Source organism: Tachypleus tridentatus, chromosome 3 (genome assembly GCF_004210375.1).
Source record: "Tachypleus tridentatus isolate NWPU-2018 chromosome 3, ASM421037v1, whole genome shotgun sequence".
NCBI classification, from domain to species: domain Eukaryota; kingdom Metazoa; phylum Arthropoda; class Merostomata; order Xiphosura; family Limulidae; genus Tachypleus; species Tachypleus tridentatus.
Window position 1 is genome coordinate 4,503,718 of NC_134827.1, and position 23,144 is coordinate 4,526,861.

General features: G+C 34.1%; 1 protein-coding gene across 23 annotated transcripts in view; it reads right to left on the reverse strand.

The window, feature by feature from the left end:
- The window catches only part of Tcs4 (Threonyl-carbamoyl synthesis 4), a 41,617-nt gene that overhangs the window by 13,595 nt on the left and 4,878 nt on the right, over positions 1-23,144 (reverse strand). For 19 of the 23 annotated variants that reach the window (XM_076492624.1, XM_076492625.1, XM_076492640.1 and 16 more), the window contains 4 exons: positions 10,203-10,360; positions 7,513-7,642; positions 6,148-6,352; positions 990-1,269 (listed from right to left, as the gene is read on the reverse strand). In XM_076492624.1, the coding sequence (XP_076348739.1) occupies positions 990-1,269; positions 6,148-6,352; positions 7,513-7,642; positions 10,203-10,360 (773 nt within the window). The remainder of the gene's footprint in view (positions 1-989; positions 1,270-6,147; positions 6,353-7,512; positions 7,643-10,202; positions 10,361-23,144) is intronic. The other 4 variants (XM_076492633.1, XM_076492634.1, XM_076492632.1 and 1 more) reach the window with 1 other exon arrangement.

Sequence of the window (23,144 nt, forward strand, 5' to 3'; positions counted from 1 at the left end):
TGGAAAATACTTAAAAAAATGTGTTTCATCTATAGATATTGCATAAAAAAAGCAAGTTAGAGAATGTATATATTTTTCCATCCCATTTCTAGTCCAAAATTTTTATATCATCAAATGTCTTTTTTCATTAAAAACAAAATTACTAAAATTGATCACTAAGTAAAATTTATCTATAGTTTTAGTATATTCCTTTATCTTTTCCGTATAAAAATACATTTCCCATTTTCTTAGTGTTAAAACATAAGTAACTATAAAGATTTTTATTTCTCACTTACAGTGCACAAAATTACCAATATTCTGTGTCTTTGTTTGCTTTGTTCTTTCATTTTGTTCCTATGTAATGCATTGTGTGAACCTCTTAAGATTAAATTCCTATATTCTAAAAAGTTGTACATCTAGTTTTTATAGCAATGGCCAGCAGAGTTAACTTGATTATCTGTGTTCCTCCAAGTTGTTAATTAATTATATTGCAATGTTCTTGAATAAAATAATTTCAGATTTTTGTTTTGGGTAAGAACAGCAGTAGTAAATTAGATAAAACTGAAGACTAATTTGTGGCTACTATATGGTTAAAACTTGTGTGTAATGTACTAGTCATATCAGTGTATCATGTCTAATTTAAAAAAATATATACAAGACAAAACATGATACCTTATAAATAAAATTTGACTGTTGTATTCCATCCAACCAAATGACTTCTGGTATTAAGGGAAGGACTGTGTCTAGAGTGTTTTATGCTGGCATAGATATTATTACAGTGTTGCTGTAGAGAACTTAATGGAGAGCCATATTTGACTTATAAAGAAAGAGGTGTTTGAATTTACTATCCATCATAGTAAAAATCAGTTAATTATTCTGGCTAACAGTGGTGTTTAGGTAGTATAAATATTGACTAGTAATACTTATGTAAACTGAAATGAACACTTACATAAAACTACTGATTATATCATTAAATTTCTTTGTGTGAAAAGTATGAAATACTTTCTTACCAAGCTATCATAATCCCATTGTCTGTACATAATTTTGGTGGAGGGCACACAAGTTCAAAGTCCATGTGATCACAAAGTAACTTTAGAGCAGCACGGATGTAATTATTGCAAGCCACACCACCTGAAACCACCAGAACTTTATTGTTCATTGGCAAAAGTTCTTTAAGTTCACAAAATAACAAAGCTCTATGTACTCTCTTTACAATATGGTTGGCAACAGCATGTTGGAAAGATGCACAAATGTCGGCTACATTTGGGAGAACAAGGTCAGCAATAATATCTATAAAATATAAAAAAAATTTACTAATTATGTTTTATTTTAGGGGAAAAAAATCAATTATTTTGACTAAAAACATTCAAGAAAATATTATTAAATTCTTTCCAGGCCTATAGAATATTTCTGGACAAGTAAGTGTATTCATGCTAATTACCAATAATTAAAAAGCAAGAAAAAACAAAAAGGAGCTATATACATATCATAAGAAAACATTTAAAACATAAACTACTAAATGTAATAAATGTATGTAGATCTGCATAAGACTGTTATAAATAAAGACAGCATGAAACTAAAATATTCTGAATCTTGGTTATTTCCTTGTGCAACAGAATCTTGTAAGTTATGACAAGCTGATGGTTATACCAAAACAAAATAACTTAATATAGCTGGTACATAATAAAAATAAACATAATACAAAAAATCTTAACATTCTAAACTTTCAATTTAAAAATACTTCATTGGTGGTTTGAGCACAAGAAATTTAAAAAAAGGTTATAAAGTCTCACTGATGCATTCAACTAACTTAAGTATGCTTGTTTCTTATATTTAATGCAAAGCTATACAGACTATCAAGCTTGCTGACCCCAATTTTGTTAACAAAATATTATTTAGAAAACGAATTTAGGTATTCTATCAAAGTATTAAAATAAAATATAAATAATCACAAAAATAAGTTTTTGATACATTTACAAGTATGTTTTGGTAACTTAAAGTTGCAGTTTTCTCTACACAGGTTCAAAGCCAATAAAACTGTTTGTTGTTTATTTTATTATAACGTAGTACAACCAACTGATCTGAAATGTCATATTCTTTCAGCTTTTAGTAGTACTCAAGAATTGCTTAAACAAGACTTTTAAGGCTGCTAATTTTTGTTACAATTTATTAATCTTGATATATGTATATGCAGCACACACTTTACACGCATCTGGTATTCAAAACTTATCTTTGGATTTCCACAATGATTGGTTATAATTATTCTTTGTGTGATTATATAGAATGAAGCCTCTTGTACAAGTGAAGACAAATATATATTTGGGAGGGAAGGAGAGGATTATTTTTCACACCTAAAGTAAAACAGCAAATGTTGAAAGAGCCTTCAAATTTATTCCAAGCATCTGTAATAACATTATCCAGCTGAAGATACATATAGTTATGCGACAATAATTTAAGCTACACAACATATAAATATTGGAAAACTTTAATCAGTGATGACAAGAAAACCCACTTGTAGAGAAAAATATATATGTAAAAACGGCTGGTTTGGGTTGAGAAAAGTTTTATCCAGAAGAGCGAACAACGTTTCGACCTTCTTTGGTCATCATCAAATTTACAAAGAAAGAAAGAGGAAAGTGAGCGATAGCTGACCACATGTTTGAAGGGGGTTGTGCAACTGAGTGTAGGAACATAGAGGGCATGCTTAGATGTTTGATTATATTTATTAATATAGGCATAAAGGTGTTCCTTTGTATTGGTTTATTTTGGGCTTGAGTTGTTGTGTAAGTAAGGCTTCTTTAATTTTGCATTTATTTATGTTTGTTTCTTTATTTAGTATGGTTATGTTGCATTTATTTGATTTCCAGTGTCGAAAAACGTGTGAAGGTGACTTATGTTCTTTGAATCTGGTTTCCATTTTTCTACTTGTTTCTCCAATATAGAAGTTGTGGCAGTTATCACATTGTATTTTATAAATAATGTTGGTGTGGTGTTTGTCAGTGTAGTTTTTACACAGTATAGACCTTAATTTTGTGCCTGGTTTTAGAATAAATTTGGTATTAACTGGAATGTCGATTTTGTTACTAGTTTTTGCCAAAATTTTAATCAATGCACAAACATTATCCAAATTCACAGAAAACAACTACTTAAAGCCATGTTGAACATGAAATATAAAGAACTACATGACTTACAAAAACAAAACATGCACCTAGACCATCAACTGGCATGCTGCATTAAACCAGAGATTTACAGACTTATACAACAAAACATAAACCAAATCAACACTAGGAATGACAGGGACAAAAAGATCTTCCACAACAAAAAACTAGAAAAACTAAGATGCAAACAACGAAAAAGACACTAACACGGCAAACTGTTGACTAATCTCATAATTAACAGATCCGACAGACAATTAAACACAGACGAGATACATCTACTTAACAAAGGACTCAAATTCGCAATAGCACCTAGGTACATTCCAACCTTAGAAATTAAAACATGTTTAGAAGACCTAGCCAGGAGTCTTGTGACACTTTCCACAGAAAACAAAAACAAGAAAACAACCAACAGAAAGAAGACAACATCAACAATTTTATTGACATCCAACAGCCAAACTTCCCAGAAAAAATTAAAAATTTATATTTTCCAGAAACACCTAAAAACAACATCTTAAACGATTTTTTCAAAGAATTTACTCACAAAACCGTCAACATAATTTCATAAAACAGAAAGCAAAAAAACAATCTCACACAAAGAGACATTAATTCCATTAAAAATATAAAAATTCTAAAAGCAGATAAAGGAAACACTATAGTCATAATGAATATATCCAAAAAATAAAGAACATCTTATCAGACACAAACAAATTTAAATCAATACACACAAATCCAACAAAGACACACGAAATGCAACTAAACAAAATACTACTAAAAATGAAAAAAGCCAACACAATTTCAAAAACACTTTATTCCTACCTACGCAAGACTGACTCACGCACACCACAAATATACAGCATCCCCAAACCTCATAAACCAGATTGTCCATTACGACCAATAATGTCCACATATAAATCGTTTAATTACAATCTTAGTAAATACATAGCATGGGCATTCTCCAAATATGTAACATCAGCCAGATCATTCATCAAAGACTCTTTTAATTTCAAGTCTAATCTTAATCAACTTAATCATAAAGCCTTAATGGCCAGTTTCTGTAAAGTCCCAACTGCTGAAGCCTGCAAGATAGCCTTGGAACTCTACATCCAAGACACAAACCCATCAATATACATTCCCAGCAACCAATTAGAAACCCTCATAGAATTCACCACAATGAAGACAAACTTCATGTTCAACAACCACAACTATATACAAACAAATTGCCTAAGCATTAGCAACCCAGTATCACCAGTTCTAGCCAATATTTTTATGACACAAGTTGAAATACAAGCAATTAACACAGCATTACATCCACCACTAGATTGGTACAGATATGTAGACGACACGATTGCGGGATTCACATCTACAGAACACACACTTAATTTTTTCAATCACATTAACTCTATACATCCCAACATTAATTTCACATGTGAACAGAAAGAGAGAAATTAAATATCATTTCTTAACCTCAAAACTACAAGAACCGACACACAATTTAAAACAGAAATAAACCGAAAAATCACCCATACTAAACTATACATTCCTTGGGACTCAGTACATGAACAAAACTAAAATTCAACATACTAAGAAACCAAATAAACACAGTCATAAAACTATGCTCGCCAGATAAAATTAACAACGAATTAAACAAAATAAAACAATACTTCATCAACATCAATAAGTTTCCTCCACAAACTGTAGAAAACATTATTCACACACACCTAGACAGAAAGCAAAATCAACCAATAAAAGTAAATATATCTTGCAAATCAAAAAATCGTGAAACCATATACTGCTGCATACCATATATTCCCAACATCAGCAGAAAAATAACCAACATTTGGCAAAAACTAGTAACAAAATATGACATTCCAGTTATTACCAAATTTATTCAAACACCAGGCACAAAACTGAGGTCTATACTATGTAAAAACTACACTGACAAACACCACACCAACATTATTTATAAAATACAATGTGATAACTGCCACGACTTCTATATTGGAGAAACAAGTAGAAAAATGGAAACCAGATTCAAAGAACATAAAAAGTCACCTTCACACATTTTCAAACACTGCAAATCAAATAAAACACAACATAACCATAGAAAACACCCAAATACTAAATAAAGAAACAAATGCAAAATTAAAGAAGCCTTACTTATACAACAACTCAAGCCCAAAATAAACCAATACAAAGGAACACCTTTATACCTATATTAATAAATATAATCAAACATCTAAGCATGCCCTCTATGTTCCTACACTCAGTTGCACAACCCCCTTCAAACATATGGTCAGCTATCACTCAGTTACCTCTTTCTTTCTTTGTGAACCTGGCAATGACCGAAGAAGGTCGAAATGTTGTTCACTCCTCTGGATAAAAAATTTTCTCAACCCAAACCAGCCCTTTTTACACATATTGGAAAACTTTGGGATCCTCCTCCCCTACCCCAGAATGCAGTATATACATAGCCAAGGAATTACGCATGTGCAAGGAAATAGGGAATGAAAAGAATATATGTCACAATGCACATCTTAGATGTGCAAGCTGTAGACACTATGCAGTGAAAGGGTTACAGGAAACAATTTTATATAATTTTAAACAATTATAAATATGATTGTTATAGCTTTATCATAAAAGTGAGCACTCTTTTATATAACTTGTATATGCAATATCATGAGTTATGTTAATAAAAGTCCATTTAGCAACTAGGAAGGTCGAGAAATTTGCTTTGTGAAAATTTAAAATATTCCTAATATATGAAAAACAAAATTGTTGCAACAGTTTATATCAAAAGTCAGGTTACTTTTGATTAATTAGTAAAAGGAATAAAAAATACAGTGCACTTAATGAAAACAAAAATTATTTGTTTTTTAGACTATAACACATTCTACAAGCCACAAGCTAACTTACAATAAAATTAAACAGTCACTTATTCACAAACTATATTTTGTTGACATATTAATTCAAATTTTACAAATTAATACAAAGCTAGCATTTACTTTACTACCATGTTTTTTCTCCTCTTCTGTAATGATCTTATATGCTCTGAACTTTAATCCTGAAAAAGAGAAATTGCAATCTCTATACTTTGACAATGGGGTAGGAAAGTTAAAGGCATGAGAATTTCCTTCTTTAGCTAATGTTTCAATAGCTTGTCCTCCTCCAACAGTTGAAAAGGCAGGAATGTTCCGGAGCTTTAGTCGTCGTGCAATCTGAATAAAAGAAATGTTGTAAATATCGACACATCCTTTCTCTGTGAAACACTAATTACTATGAACATGAATCAGTTTATACATTTATTTTTCATTTCATTGCTTTCACAGACTAAATTAGGCTCAACAACCTAAAAGGTAGGTATTCAACTGTAGGTAACCTTTTTTAAATTCACATAGTTTAGAGAATTTTTACTTATTAAATGTCAGGTAATTTAACTCGAGAATGAATAATACTCAGCAGGAAAAGGGTTATAGAAAAAGTTATGATTTGGATATGATTTTACTAAAGAACAATACTGTTTTCTTAAATCTCCTGTAAAAAAAATATTGTAAGCATAATTTGTTCCTTTTACTTTTTATTATTTTTGTTAGAATTTAATAAATACTATTTATTATGTAATGTAAAATACAAAATACATTACAAGCATTAAAGCCAATAACTATAGCAATGTAAACAAATACCCACAATGCAGAAGATAATTAAATAAAACCTACATTATAAAGAAACCTCAACAAACTGAATATGCCATGTTTATGTTCAAAGTTTGCCTCTTAAAATATTATAAAAGGTTTTTTAGGTTGCTGATGAAATATTTATGAAAACACAAAAATAAACCTATAGCATCTCAAGACAAATTAGAATTTGTAGATTTACAGTTTTCAAGAAAAATATATTTTAAATTAAAAAATGGAACAAGCATTTCTTTTATAAAATAACAATATCACCAAGCTGATTAATTACTTGCTAATGTCATGCTTAGAGCAATGTTGAACACAAAAAATGCAATGCAAAGGCTGCTATAAGACAATCAGAAAAAAAGCTAAAAACCAAAAGTTCTAGAAAAATATCTCCTTATACTCAATTTCTTAATATAGAAAGTTCATGGAAAACACTTCTCTCAAAATATCTTTTTTTTTTTCCAATGTGATATCAATTACATTGTGTCATTAGCTTATGTTATTTATTTTAGAACAAATTTAAAAAAATGTTTTAAATATTTTTATACAAAAAGCATATAATCTAAAACAATAACTTCACACAATACCCAATTTTCTGTCTACTCAAGAAAGTCATTAACACTAAACTAAGTTACATATTATTCAAACTTAAAAATACAAACTACAGTGGTAAAAAGAATGTAAGCTGCTTTAGTTACCTTATCAAATGCTTCCCCAGGGGCATCGTCAAGTGTCGAGCCCAACAACAAGAAGTTGTCAATATTCCTTACAATGGCAAGCTGACAGTGTCCACCCGAGACCAAAAGAACCAGAAATGGAAACTCAACGCTAAAACGACATCATATACCTTTTTCTGTTTTTCCAAAATTGTTAATTAAGAGCAAATATAAGAAAATAAGATACATATATCTGTGCAAAGTGCACAGAAAACTTGTTAATTATTAGAACAAATACAAGGCTAAAAATGATCAAGCTAAAAAATTTTGGTAAGGTTGGGGTAATTGGATATCGGTAAATGTCATGGTTAGTAGTCTATATAATATAATCACCTAAGTTTAATAATTGATTAGTAACTAGATACTAACAAGTTATTATCCTATGTTTCAGCCATTGTCTAAAGGCAAGTCTTGAGAAGAACTCAATGTTGGTAGTGGCCAGGATGTGATTTTGTGTTTTCTTGATAAAGGATGTTGGAATTGGAAATTCAAATAGGGTCTTAACCCATTAGACATTAAATCAACTACCTATTTGAATGTTTTCCAGAATGGGTATTTGAGTTTTTCTAACTTTTCTGCTCAGTTTACTGATAATGTAATCAATTAAGTGGATGTAGAAGTCTTTTGTTTTTATTTTTCTCATATTTGTGGGTCTCCCCTCCTATAAGCTGTGATAGAGGAGTTATGTATCTTTGCAACAGTCATGACAAGAGATAAGAATTTGGTATAATTTTTTCTATTTCTTTTGTGAATTGTATTGCAGGCTTTTATCTGTTGTTTGGTAAATTCTTAAATTCCTCTGTGTGCATGTGGCCATACTATGGATGTATCATCAACACATCTGATTCACACCAAATCTTGTGGAGTACAGCAGCTATTCTGAGGGTGTTAACTTCAAATTTCTGTTGAAAGGGTTAAGTTCCTGGCTAGGTCTTCTTGTTGTTAACATGTCTTTATGTTGAAAATAGGTTGTGTTCATACAGAAGATTGTGAATTCTATTAAAATAGACATTACCCATTATGTCATTCCTTAAAAGTTCTATCATTTTCAAGCTGTAGTGGAATATTTGTAATGTTTTGCTAGTTAGTACATTATATAGAGGTTGGATACATCAAAGATTACTGTAACATCTTTCAAGGTTATTGTATTTGCTTTTATAATCTCTATAAATGGTCTAAGTTCAACATGTAAAGATGTTTTACCTGTCAGTAAACTTAGCATCAAAACATACCTTCTAATTCCAATTTTAATACAAGTTTTGATTTCTTAATGTGTAAGGGAGCTCTTTACGCGAGTTCTCAAATTTTCACATCTATGTATCATATGATACCTTTCTGCTCTGAATTCTTCTGTTTTTCTTTATGTGGATTTCAGAATGTCTACCAATTAGATACTGATAGGCCAGAATTTAAAACAAAAATATTTTATTTTCCGAGATATAAATAGATTAAATCCACCACTAAAGCTTTTCTCAACTCTTCATGCTTCTGGAAATACTTATTTATTCATGCTTATTTGTCAGTAATAAATGTTTATAAGCAATAGAAAGACTATTTTATTAACTACTTGAGTATGAAACCTTTATGTTAATTTATTTGGGTAAAAAGCATCATTTTCCAAATACATTTTATTGAGTGAAAACAAAAGTCAATGTTTCAGTAAATGATGAAATTTAAACTTTTTTACAGACCAGTTAAAAAAACAAATTACAGTAGTTTGGGAGCATTCTGAAAAAAAAAAAAAAGAGTGTAGCCTTGTTTGTGAATTTTAGGTAAACCCTGAATGTGAAGGGGGAGGTGTTGCCACCACTGTGGTATACGGTTAGTTTGACTCTTTCTTTAAAAGTGCTTAAGTGTTTTAAGCAACTTTTTGACTTTTCTTCCTTGTGTTAGCAGTTAGGTTGAACTTGACTTTTGTGTAGTAGCCGTCTTCAATAGAAATTTGATAAAGTATTGCCCGTTCTCTGTGATTACAGCAGCATAAAAATGTTATAATGTTTCTTCTTTTTTTTTTGGTAGCATAGCTGTAAATTATGTCTTCTATGGATGTAGGCATATCCAAAGTATGCATTTTGTTATGTGTCATGGTACAATTTTATCTGTAGTACATTTTCTTTGGAATCTGTTTAATAATGGTCAAGTACTTAAGTTTATTACTGTATATTTACGTATTTGTAGTGTCAGACCTCAAAATATCCACTTCAAACCCCAAGATCAGACTCAGATGTGTTTACGATACAATGTTAATATGGCCACACACTACAGACAAGATTCCTGAATCTATAAACCACCTGAACAAAACAACACCTACAGTTCAATGCATAAAAAATAGAATAAAATAAACTCACATCCCTTGATACAAGTTACCAAGACACCTAATTTGTATATTACACAAGGTTACAAGAAATGCACAGATCTGAATAAATAACTTAACTACAAATTAAATACCCCAACAGCATGAAGACACATCACAAAATACCTAATTTCCACAGTTAAAAAGATGTGTAATTACAAAAGAGGAAGAAAAAAATCAATATCAATAAATATATATAACCTTCACTGACAATGATTACTTGGAATATGTGATAAAGAAGGAAATAGATGAATACCAGGAATAAAGCAGACATTGATCCATGTTCACCAGTGTTAAAGAACTCAATTCTAATACTCACTTCTGTGCCATTCTGGCAGTCAAAGCATGAGCTTCCATATGGTGAATAGGTATGAAAGGCTTAGCTGTTTCTTTGACAAGCTGTTTGCTATACTTAAGACCAACTACTAATGACAGTGGAAGGCCTGGTTTCACTGTTGTAGCAATAGCAGAGAGATCCTATAATGAAAAGCATTAGATACATGCTTATACTTTTTTTTTTTTTTTTTAATAGTGTGTTACAATCTGATACCTACTTTTAATAACACATCCTTGTAATGTAGCAGGTTCTAGAATAAATTAGGAAATAATACATTTTACATTAGAACACTAAAAGAAAGGAAGGCAAGTAAAAGCAGGTCAATAGCCTGTAATTCAAGATTATTTATGTTAAAATCATGCCATTTTTATACACTGAAGTGAAATACATCCTTTAATTTACTTGAACTAGTCCAAGGCTCTGCACTGTCCCCTTAAAATGAGGAAACCCATAGGTTCACAACCTTTTACATCCTGTTTGCACAGATATCAGTAACTACAGATAGAAGATCTGCATACAAATTTATAAAATTCACCTGAACAACCTGACTAAAATTTCATTATTTACTTGTTACAGAAGGATATGATAAAGTTCTTTCATCTACAACAACTGTGTATAGTAAGATACCTATTTTCATGTCCTTATTTTTAAAGCTTTAGAATTATTGTTTTTATTCAAACTGATGTCAATACATGTATGATTTAGTAAAACTCCATAAATAAATTTCTAACAGTTGTGTGACATTGTTTGAGATGGGTAATTTAGTGGCTTACATCAACAAGTGTCAAGTAAACCAACTGATTAGTTGAAAATAGTGTTTCCAATTGATACCGTTTTCAATTATTCCAACAATTAACCAAAATTACAATTAAATCAAATGTTACCGATATAATATAATCATTTAAATGTATAATTTTCCTACACAGAAAATGTATTTCTGATAGGTACTTACCTCCTCTCACAAAATTAACTATTCTCATTCAGTGCTGATGGTCAGTAATCCACTCCTGTTTAACCCATGCAATCTATGGATGGCACAGTTCAGGACATGCATTTTTATGAAGAAAAATATCACTAGGTTATTCACGTACAAGCAAACTTATACTGCATGGTGAGTATGCAAAGCCAGGGAAGATAGAGCACAAGTCAAAATGACTATACAATGCAAATTTAAAGTAAAGAAAATCTGGTCAGGCACCACTTGCCATACAATGGGATCCATATAATGATAAACAAAGAAAATGCCCCCTGAAAAGAAAAGAAAGTATGAATAGAAACTTACCAGTTGGAGTCACTCCAATGTCTGAAGAATGGCCACAGGTGGAAGACAAAAACCTGACAAAGAAGAAACCTCAATACGATGAAGATAATGGGAGACAAATGTATTAAATGTTGTCTACATGCCTGATTGTACAATTTTCTCTAATTGACCCAGACCAAATTCTGGGAGGAAGATGGCAAGAAGAAATAAACCAGTCAGATCAAAGATCAAGCCCAATTAGTAAGGGCTGAACATGAAAGAGCACAAATGGAGGAAGACTGCCAAGGGATAAAAGTTTGGGATGACTACCATGGAAAAAAACCAGTACAGATAATAAAACAATGAGAAGCCCCCACACAGAAGCCTATTCAGATTGAGTTGAGATTAAAGATGAAGAATGGAAGGAAAAGAAAGAGACAAAAAAGAAGGTGCTACCCTTCTGAGCAGCCGAGGTATTTGAAAGAAAGGAACAGTTTGGATAAAGTAGAAGCTAGGTTAGGTGATAAAATGTATACAAAACATCAATAGCAAATAAATCTGACCATCAATATCCACAAGCTAAGAGAAGAAGGAAATGTGTTATAAGGGAATGGTGAAATCTGGAACATGAGGAATGTGATTCAAACAGAGATAAAGTGTGGGAATGGAGTACCATATTAACATCCCAATCCAAAAGGGTAGATCATCTGTAATGGCAACACTCCCTAATGAGCAAAGTGAGGACAGGTGAAGTAAAAACTCTTGAGTTATTGGAAAAACAAAAATGCAATCAAGAAGATCAATGACTCCTGGTCAAAGAGCCAAGTGTAAAATTCCACCACCTGGGCCACAGTAGACTGGTCAGCTGAAAGGCCTCGAGTTATAAACCACCAGAAGAATTATTTCCTTTTTTTACTGATACAGTTAACAGGATGAGAGGAACGAAATTTCCTAGCCAATAACTTGATAAAAGCCACAGATGGATATGCAGAATGTGAAATGCAGGATCAGTGACTTAGGTTAACGAAGGAGGAGGGGGACAATATAAGAGAAGCAGATGCTGTCATTGCAAAAACCATAGGTGTGCTAGCCAACAAGGATCAATCAGAGGAAGCCAACAAAGAATAGCGTGGGTGAGAAAGATAACCTAATGAAGCAAATCAGAAAGGAGAATAAACAAATATATTTGTAGTGTCAATCTTAGCTGAAGACATCAATTGCCAGAGCCTGAAGATGAGGGACAGGAGACCATAGAAGAGGTAATTTATAATTGAGGTCAATAGCAAATACATCCCCTTGGGGAGAACTGCACCAACTTCAAAGCTTCGTGAAAAAGAGGGGACCTAGGAGCCACTCCATTAGATATACCCAGCCAAAAGAGGAAAGACAATCCACAAAAAGACAAAAGCACCCAGCACATGACACACAATGAGATGAATGCATTGCATGTGGGACCAGTATAACTGATCCAACATCTTAAAACACAGATCCATCAACTGGGTCCCCTTGGTGACTGATATGTACTATCATCATAGCATTATCTGAATGAACAGTCACCAGAAAATGTCAGTATGAAGAAGGAAGTGATTCAATACCAAACATACAACTAGTCCATATCTTCCTGGTAGTTGACCCTGCAGAGATGCATCTGTAGAAAGAGGTAGATGCAGATGTGGGGGAGAAAGTAGCATGCATGCTGATGTATATTCCTTGTCCAACCATCAAAACAGATCATCTTAGAGGGCTTACTAAGAAGGGTAAATGGAGTAAAAAGATAATCCTGTGCAAAGTTCCATTGATTTTGTAGAGCCAAAAGAGGGGATCTCATATGGGCATGAACAAATTCATTGGTTGGTTGATTTGGTGTTTTATGGCACAAAGCAGCTAGGCTATCTATGCCAAACATCCAGTAAAAAGTTAAAATTAAAGTAAAATTAGGAAAGTTATAAAAGGAAATTAAGGTTAAATAAAACAAAGTTAAAAAGCATAAAACCAATGTTTACATCTAGTCTTCAGTGTTAAGAGAAAAGCTACAGTAATACAAGTTGCAGAGGACTTTCTGTAGCATAACTGTAATTATCATAACTCATCAGGAAGACTAATAGGTAAGTACAAAAAGCACTTTCAGTCACCTGAAGTTGGCCTTTCCTATTCTGGTTCCAAGTTATTTGACACCATGGCCATTTTCAAAAAGTAATAAAAATTTTAAAAGACTTGTAGCAAAATTTCAATAATAACTCATCAGGATGATTAACAGGTAATTGCATTAATAAAAGGGACCAATGACATCAACAAAGACCACATTCTAAAAAGTGATAGAACCTCATGATGGATCCAAGAGGGCATGATGAACTAACAATTCTAAAGAATGGAGTCATAAAGGAGAAAGCTTGGTCTGGATCTAACTGATATGATTGTCGAAAAGGACCCCCCCCCCTCCAAAATGAATTAGATATTTAGTAGAGCTGAGAAAGGACTTCTCCAACCCACTCACGCAGACACTGAAAGAAGCTGCCAAGTATGGCTGGCTTACTCCAGTTCAGAATGAGCCTAAAGAAACAAGTTATCCATGTAATAGTGAAAACTTAACCCCAGAACATAAAGATGTGAAACAAGCACTTAGACTACCCAACAGAAAATGTAAGAGGCTGAAGTAATCCCAAAAACTGGGCTCAAAAATTGATAAACCACCCCTAGATGGACAAACCAAAAATAAGGACAAAACTAGAGTAATATAGTCATAGGGAGATAAACATTGATAACATCTGTAAATCTGAATAAAATGTCCACCTCAGGAGTGAGAAAAGACTCCATGATAAACTAAGGCAGATAAATGGAGAGGTTGAGGTGAGATAAATCTTTGATCAGCCTCCAATCCCTGGTTTTCTTGAGAACAACAAAAAGTCTGAAATAAGAACCTGTTGAAAGTTGGAGAACAAGTTTGATGGTCCACTGAGATAGCAATTCTTAAACCACTTCTGACATATGCTAGCTGGTTATAGGGTCCCGAGAAGGAGGGAAGGAAACAGGGAAAGGAAATATGGGGGGTGGGGAGAGAAAAGGGATCAGAGATCCTTCCGATAAAACCTGAACAATGAAGGAAGCCAGCAATAAATAAAATTGGCAAGCTGAGCTCTCACTAGACTAGAACCGACTCAGTGGTCACCAGTGCTGTTGGCAATGTGAGATGCATTATATATAAAAAGGATAGAAAGAGGCACCTCAAGCAGCACTGAATGAGAATAGCTAATTTTGTGAGTAGAGATTAGCAGAGATGCCAATCATTACAATTTGAGCGTAATCATTATGATTTTGGTGTATACATTACAACTATACACTCATACAGACAAATCTTACAACTTGTTGCAACTCCCGAATTATTATATATTATATAGGCCTATATAATAAAAGTGATAAACTGTTCCCCAGGGACTTGAAAGGGGTGAAAAATAAATTTCTAGAGAGTTACAAGTAAATTTTGATAATAAATAAAAGACATAGTCCAAATGGCTACTTGCAATAATCCTATTTGTGCTTGAAATAATAAAAAATATTTGTATCTCAGACGTCTACCAATAACTTAAGTGTGGTGCTTCTCCATACTGGGCACGTGGGGGAACCCTTAGTTACATCATCAGTGCTTGTCAGCCAATCAGCGCTCGCATAGATTGGTATTTCTCATTTTCTAAGCAGCATAGAAACACCAATGCAATCGTTCATAAGATGGAAAAAAGAGGCCTTGTTCACCAGATTGTCTTGTTTCTGGCAAATCTAAAAGGAATAAAACTGTGAAAGGGCTCTGTCTACAATCCTTACGCTCAGTCATTTGAAATAGTTGGCATCTCTGGATTAGTACTGTATTAGAAACTAGGGTTTCCAATTATTCTCTCTCTTGAAATAACCAAAATTCTGCTGTTAGATTTCTTTTAACCAATAATTGCATTTTATTGAGTCAAGAATCATTTTTCATGAACAATTTACATTATTTTTAAATTACATTGATTAGTTGAAAATACTTTCCAATTATTACTGTTTTTATAATTCTAACAATCAATTAATTAAAATTACAATTAAATAAATTGTAACCAAAATAATCAACTAATGAGAACTTGGGTTTCCAGTTTGTTTTATTTTTATTATCCATACAAGTCATAGCTTTCCTGCACTGAAAATGTATTTCCAATAGGTATTTACCTCCTATCACAAAATTAGTTATTCCCATTCAATGCTGCCTTCTATAAGAAAAAATTTTCTTTACATATGCCACAAACCTTCTGCTCCCCCATACTGGAATTGAAAGACTCCAACATGTCTCTTATGCAAATCGTCATGTGTTACTCTACCAACAGGTGCATGACACACTCATGCAACTTCCTCTACACTTCTCTACCAAACTATCACTTTGAAGTACACCAGATGTTAGCACCAGAGAAAAGTGGGGAGAAAGGGTGGGAAGTGCAAGTGAAGGTACGTATTTATTGGAAATACATTTTCCATATAGGAAAATAAGTCACAAGATTAGCTAGAATCCCACATTGAGAAGGAAGAGACCTGTGTGAGGGAATAACAGAAGTACCCCCTGATAATGAGATTCAGATCCAAAGATTAGAAGAGGGAAACCACACCATTTCTTAGCCAGGTATACTCTTCACTCATTTGTGGAATGTGTAGAACATCCAAGTGAGAGAGCATGTGGTAGGAAAGTGATCCCAATTAGAAAAAAGGTATTGTAATTCAACTGCACAACAAGAAAGATTGGCAAACCAGGATGCACCTCTGAGTGTAAAGTGGTAGACTGTACTCAGTAAGTCAACTACATAAGTTTATAAAATTGTTTATAAAGAGTTATTCAGAGCCAAATATTTGTGATGTCAATTAGTAATTCCACTTATGACAAAAAAACTTCAGCTTCTCCTCAACTGGTAAAACTGAGAAAAATTTACTGAAGAAGTGAAAAGTCTTGGCATAAGTTTTCTTTTCAGTTGCCCATGAAAAGTTTATCCAAAATAGAAGAGTTACACATTAAACACATAATAATACTAATGTTCTTGAGTTGCATATAATGCTTATGTGAAGAAGTATATAGTGATAAAATTTATCTTAGTTTCATAAAGGAATTAGAAACAAGTGCTGACACACTACTAAAATAGTGGCAGACTGTACTCAGTAAGTCAACTACATCCAAAACATCCTTACAGGGTATCAACATCTATGCAAGGATAGGATAAAAATCATACCATCTTTATCTCAATCTGAAGAACCAGGGATTAAGAACAATCTTAATTTCACAAGAATTAGCTATGAGCTATCAATCAAGGAATTTGAAATCCAGTATTAAAAGGATATATCTTATATAGAACCAACTCTTCCAACCATAGCACAAGCCAGGACCATCCAAAATGGCAATAACATCCCAACAAGAAGACAACATCAGATAGATAAGGACAGAACTGGAACAATTCCACGCACCATCAGTATGGCCCACAACACAGATGGAGGAGATTAAGGGAAAAAGATACACAATTTGAACTCATATTAGGACTTGTTTTGATTGGTTCACTCTAATCCAAAAATCTCTTTGCAAGGTACCTACATTCACACAAGGTTAGAATAATGGCTCCAAATCAAAGAGGTGAACTCTAGTCTGACATCTCACCCTGTTGTACTGGTTATCACAAATAGAAGGATAATATGTTATCTACACCTGCAGAACACCCATGCCTTACTCTATGACTGAATGGTAATGTGTGAAACACATTTAGCAGGGTGCCTCCATGGTCAACTACCCCAATGGCTTGGAAATGAAAAGTGCCAAGAACTCCCATACTCCACTTAAAGAAAGTGACAATGCAGTGGACAGTCCAGAGGAGCATCATCACCAGAAACAGTGCAATTGGTGACCACATAACCTTACTTTGAAAAGTAGATCATACCAAGTTATTCACTCTAGACATGACAGGGATGGGCATAAATCCCCTTCTGCTTTACCCATGCAGTCCATATGTGGTATGGCCTGGGAAAAATATATTTTTGAAGCAAAATATTGAAAGGCTATTCATCATCAAGTGATATTGTGGGACACCCCATTTTTATGGTGAGTGTGCAAAGCCATGGAAGATAAAGTTTGAGTCAACATGACTGAACAGTGTAGATCTAGAATTAAAGAATACCTGACCAGACACCACTCTCCATAGAGTAGGATCCATGTGATAAAAAGTAGATAAAGGCCTGTGGAAAAAAAGAAAGTAGGAACAAAAACTTACCAGTTAGAGTTGCATCAAAATCTGAATAATAGCCACAGGTGGTAGACAAAGCCTAGGAGAAGAGGAAACCCATGTTATGATGGAGATAGTGGATGAAAACATAATGGGAGTAGTCTACATTCTTGATTACAGAATCTCCTCCACTGGATGACAAAGACGAGAAGCAAAAAGAAAAGTGGGATGTCAGACCTGATGAGAAAACACCTGTAACAAAGTCTTGGAACAAGAAGGTAAGAAAGACTAGACCACAAGAACCAAAAGATGAAATCAACTAGTAAGATTGAAAGATGAAAGACCATGAAGGAAGGAGGATAGCCAGGGGATCAAGAACTGGGAACATGTACCCCGGAAAGTAGCAGTGCGGGCTATATAACAAAGAACCCTGACTTGACACAGAAATCCATCTGAATCCAGTCGAGAATGAAGGAGATAAAAAGAAGGGAAATTGGAAAAAAAGGAGGAACTACTCTCCCAAGCAACCAAAGTCTTTGAGAGAAAAGAATGATCCAGATGAATGAGAAGATAGGTAAGAAGATAAAGAATACATAAAATGTCAATGGCAAAAAAAATTGACATTTGATGTTCACAGGCTATGAGAAGAAGGAAATATGTTTGGGGGGAAAGATGAAACACTGAATAAGAGGAAAGTGGTTCAAATGTGGGTAGTGTAAGGGAATATAGGGCCACCTAAAAGTGAGGAAACCACAGACCCACAATCAATAAAAGGACCAGGTGAGAAATCCTGCCACATAAACCATAGTAAGCTTGTCAATGGGAAACACCCTGGCAGTAGACCAACTGTAGAATACCTTCCACTTGCATTTGTGCATCTCCATGAAAGATGGACAAATGAAACTAGCTAACAAGGAAGTAATTTGCCATATGAAACCAGATCACCTTTCCAAAAATGGACAAAAGCAAGGCATGAAAGATGCAGGATGTGAAAATTGGGATGTAGAATATGTGATCAAGGTTTATAAAAAAGGGAGGGAGGAATTGAAAGAAGGGCAGGAAGAAGAGGAGCAGTCATTGTAACCCTGGAAATCGAGGTTGAGCTGATCAAAAGGGAGCAATCAAGAGGACTCAACAAGGAGTGGAGTGAACAAGAGAAGTCACCCAATGAAGCAACAGGAAAGACAGGTACACAAAGATACTTGAGTGACCAATACTAGCTGAAGACATCTATTGCCAGAGCCTGTGAATGAGACACAGGTAACCAAAAGAAATTTAAATTAGTGTTGAGACCTGTAGCAAAGGCATATAAATGGGGTAAACCAATGGCAAAAATTCCTGAACATAAATTATCTAATCCCTACTTTGTGGGATATATCCAGATGAGGTGTAAAAGACAGTCCAAGACCAAATTGAAAGCACCCAATACACAACATGCAATAAGGCAAATGTGATGTGTGCTTGGGTCTGTCATAATAGATTCAAAGTTTGAAAACATAGATATCTGGATTGAGTGCCCCCTTGGTGATTAATATGTACCATCACCATAGAACTGTCCAAATTAATCATGAAAAAAACAATGTTGAGCAAAAAGAGAGAAATGACGGAACACCTGATGTATGGCTAGAAGTTTCAGAACACTGATATGCAAAACACTTTCATCCACAGACCAGTAGCCTAAAGCTTCCTGGTGATTGACCCATTCCCCCTTCCCTGAAGGACTGCATGCATGCAAATATGCAGATCAAGATGAGAGGGATAAAGTAGCATGCCCACCTACCAATGCAGACTGTCTCACAGGGAAGGAGAAAGGGAAATGGGTGTGGAAAGAATATCCCAAGCAAAATTTTGTCATTCCTTTAGTATCCACTGAAAGGATCTCCTATGAGCATGACTGAGAGGAATCAGTGATGTCATGGAAGATTACATCTCCAAAACCAATAGAACTTTGCAAATAGTAAGAACATGGTAAACCAAGAGTTCCATTGAATGAACTCATAAAGAAAAGGCAGTGTTCGACTGATATTTGTGTCAAAAAATACCTCCAAGTGGACAAGATATTGAGTGGATACAAAAATGGACTTCTCCAATTTGATTAATCATCCCACCCAAGCTGCCACAAAAAATAACTGCCCAGTATGATTGGTCTATTCCTGTTAAGAATGAGCCAGAAAAAGCCAGTCATTCATGTAATAATGAAATCCCTGCCTCAGAGCATGGAGATAATGTGCAAAAGCCCAAACTATTTGTAAAAACATGTAAATTTCTGAGGCAAGTCCAAATGGGAGGGCCCAACATTGGTAAACTACAATGAGATGGAAAAATCTAAGACAATGATGAGACTAAGATAATATCAGTATATTTAAATAAATATTGGAGACATCCATTTTTGTCATCCACAACCCTGAAGAAAATGCCCATCTTAGGATGAGAAAACATTCCATAGTGAACATGGGTAATGATAAGAAGCAGCTGAGGTGAAATAAGTCAATAACTGGCTACAAATATCTGATTTTCTTGGGGGCAATGAAAAAGTGAGAACAAAAATTGAATCCTTCTGACAAAATCTGAAGAACCCATGGATTGTCGATGAATGGATCCTAACAATGAAGGAATTTGAACAGCCGAGCCCCCACCAGACCTAAATCCACTGAACAGTCACTGGTACTTTTGGCAGTGAAGGGTACATTTTCAAGGAAAATTATAACAAATATCTAGAGTTGAGGAAACAAATAAAGAAAGGGAAGGTGAAGGGTGGGACATGGGAATTGGAAGCATATGAGGCTCTGGTTAAGACAAATGGACTACAGTGTTTGTAAGGATGGACTGTGGCTGTACCAATTTTACCCAAGGCTCAATAGTTTATGGGACCATATCAAAGACAACATCCCAGAAACTGGGCCATACATAAATCCTTAAAATATGGTGAAAGTAAATGGACCTGACCCAATACAGCAGCACAGCCTATAATGTTCCAACAGCAAATAAACCAACTATGTAATGCCAGAGCCAAAGACGATATATAGGCTAAGATGAAGGAGAGAAGGGCAAGGGTATCTACAGAAACCCCTTGGACTTCTGTGGAGAGACTCAAATACAAGATGTATGAAAGAAAGACTCCTTAGGAGGTTGTTAAGGATAAGACACAAACAAAAACATTGGGCACAAGTAAGACTGACATTTGATTCAAGAGCTGCCCCCAAGTGGGTAAAAGTAAACTAACAACTCCTGATCTAAAAATAAATAATCTTCACAACGATAAAAAAAGGCAAACTAATCATACCTCAAGTGGTATGGTATACTAATCCCCTCACTTAATTGCAAAGCAAACTAATCAACCTGAACCTAAATATCAGGTGGAGGGGAGAACAAAGACGGTTGGAAAGATTATTCATGCAACAAGAAATGATGAGGTGAATAAGAAATAGGTGAAAGAGATAAAACATCACAAACTTGATACAAAATCCATAAAGACTGCATTAGGTATAGAAGACTCCTCAGATTGAGAATAGGAAGGAACAGCAAACTCTGGAAGCAGAAAAAGATAAAGTCCTCTTCAGCCTGCACAGGCTCAGCCAGTTCATGTGGAGCCTGGGCAATACCTGTGGACAAAGTTTGTCCCATATGACGTTTAACCACTCAATCTATAAAAATAAGATAAATCCACCATCAGTTCGCATGCACCAGCAGCCTGGGAAAAAACACTTGTCACTTGTGTAACTCCTAAAATGGTAATATTAACATCATAATTCATTAAACAGATAAGGTTCACCAAAATTGAATGTAGAAATAAAGTGGCAAGAATTAACTGATAAATATTAATATAGGAATTGGATTGAATGAAAGCAAATGATGTGAAAAAATAACTACTCTGTAAGAAAATCAAAGTTGAACATAAAGCATTAAGCACACAAAAGAGCATGTCCAAACTCAAATCCTACCAAATGAGAAGTGATAGTTCAGTAGAGAAGTGCAGAGTGTCATGTACTACAAGTTATAACGGATGAGCCCCCCAATTCATTAAGTAACATATTGCAGTTTCATTTCAAGTAGCCTGAAGCTGAGTTAAATTGTAATTTAGATTTAAAATTTAAATAAATGTCAGTATGTATCCAATTTATGGTATTTGCCAACAATATTGATATACAGTTTCCTTTTTTAATACAAATATATTTTAATATATAAACAATAACACAATTTACAATAATGGATATTACAAATAATGATCTTTACAAACTTAAAAACAGTATTGAGTTTTCTTTCTGGTGGTTTGGAACTTCCTTGATGTCGGGCCTGGCATGGCCTAGCGCGTAAGGCATGCAACTCATAATCCGAGGATCGCGGGTTCGCACCCGCGTCGTGCCAAACGTGCTCACCCTCCCAGCCGTGGGGGTGTTATAATGTGATGGTCAATCCCACTATTCGTTGGTAAAAGAGTAGCCCAAGAGTTGGCAGTGGGTGGTGATGACTAGCTGCCTTCCCTCTAGTCTTACACTGCTAAATTAGGGACGGCTAGCACAGATAGCCCTCGAGTAGCTTTGTGCGAAATTCCAAAAAACAAACAAACATCCTTGATGTCTAATTGAGGTTTAAAAGGAGTGAGTTAATATCAATTTCATACAGGTACAGGGAATTAACTTGCTCTGTATCAATCTTTCTTTGCTGGCCACACATCGAGTGCTGAAGTTATGTAATGATTTTACAAAATTACTAATAATGTTTGATGTGAATGCACTGAAGTTAAATGCTGTGTAGTGTTCAAAATCTATAAACATTCCTGGTGAAACATCTAAAGTCCCCGATTAATAAGTGTTAATCACAGTTATAGCTTCCAAGTTTATAGTACCCCAACAAAGCAAACTAATAACATATACTGTCTTTTGGTACATAATATTGGTCATATTTATAGTTGTAAGGAAAGTGTCTCAAAACTTCATCTTAGGCAACAATATTAACAACAAACTAATTTACACATTCAAACATATTGTGGATTCTTACACTCAAAAATCTCCTACAACTTTAGTAAATAGGCAAGAATTATTCAATAAAGATATAATAATACAAGGTATGTACATTTCTAAATATATATTTAACTTAAACAAACATCAATATTAAAGTAACTAGTAACAAATTACAACTGAAGAAAAGACTTTTCAAGATCGTTTGTAAATGTAATTCTACAAAAATGCATATTCTAACTGAGGAAAACGTTAGGACACCACCACATTTATTCCCACTTAAAACGGCTCAACTCACACACAGATGTATCACACCAGGTGCACATGATTAGAAGATCGTTACTCAGCATTGTGAATGAGGCTTGTCCTATTAAAACCTCAGACATTTAGTTTGGTGTGCTCCTGACTGTTGAAGTGAGAGTGAGCACCATGGTGAAAGCAAAAGAGCTATCTGAGGCCTTCAGAAAGAAAATTGTAGCAGCTTATGAGTTTGGTAAGGGATTTAAAAAGA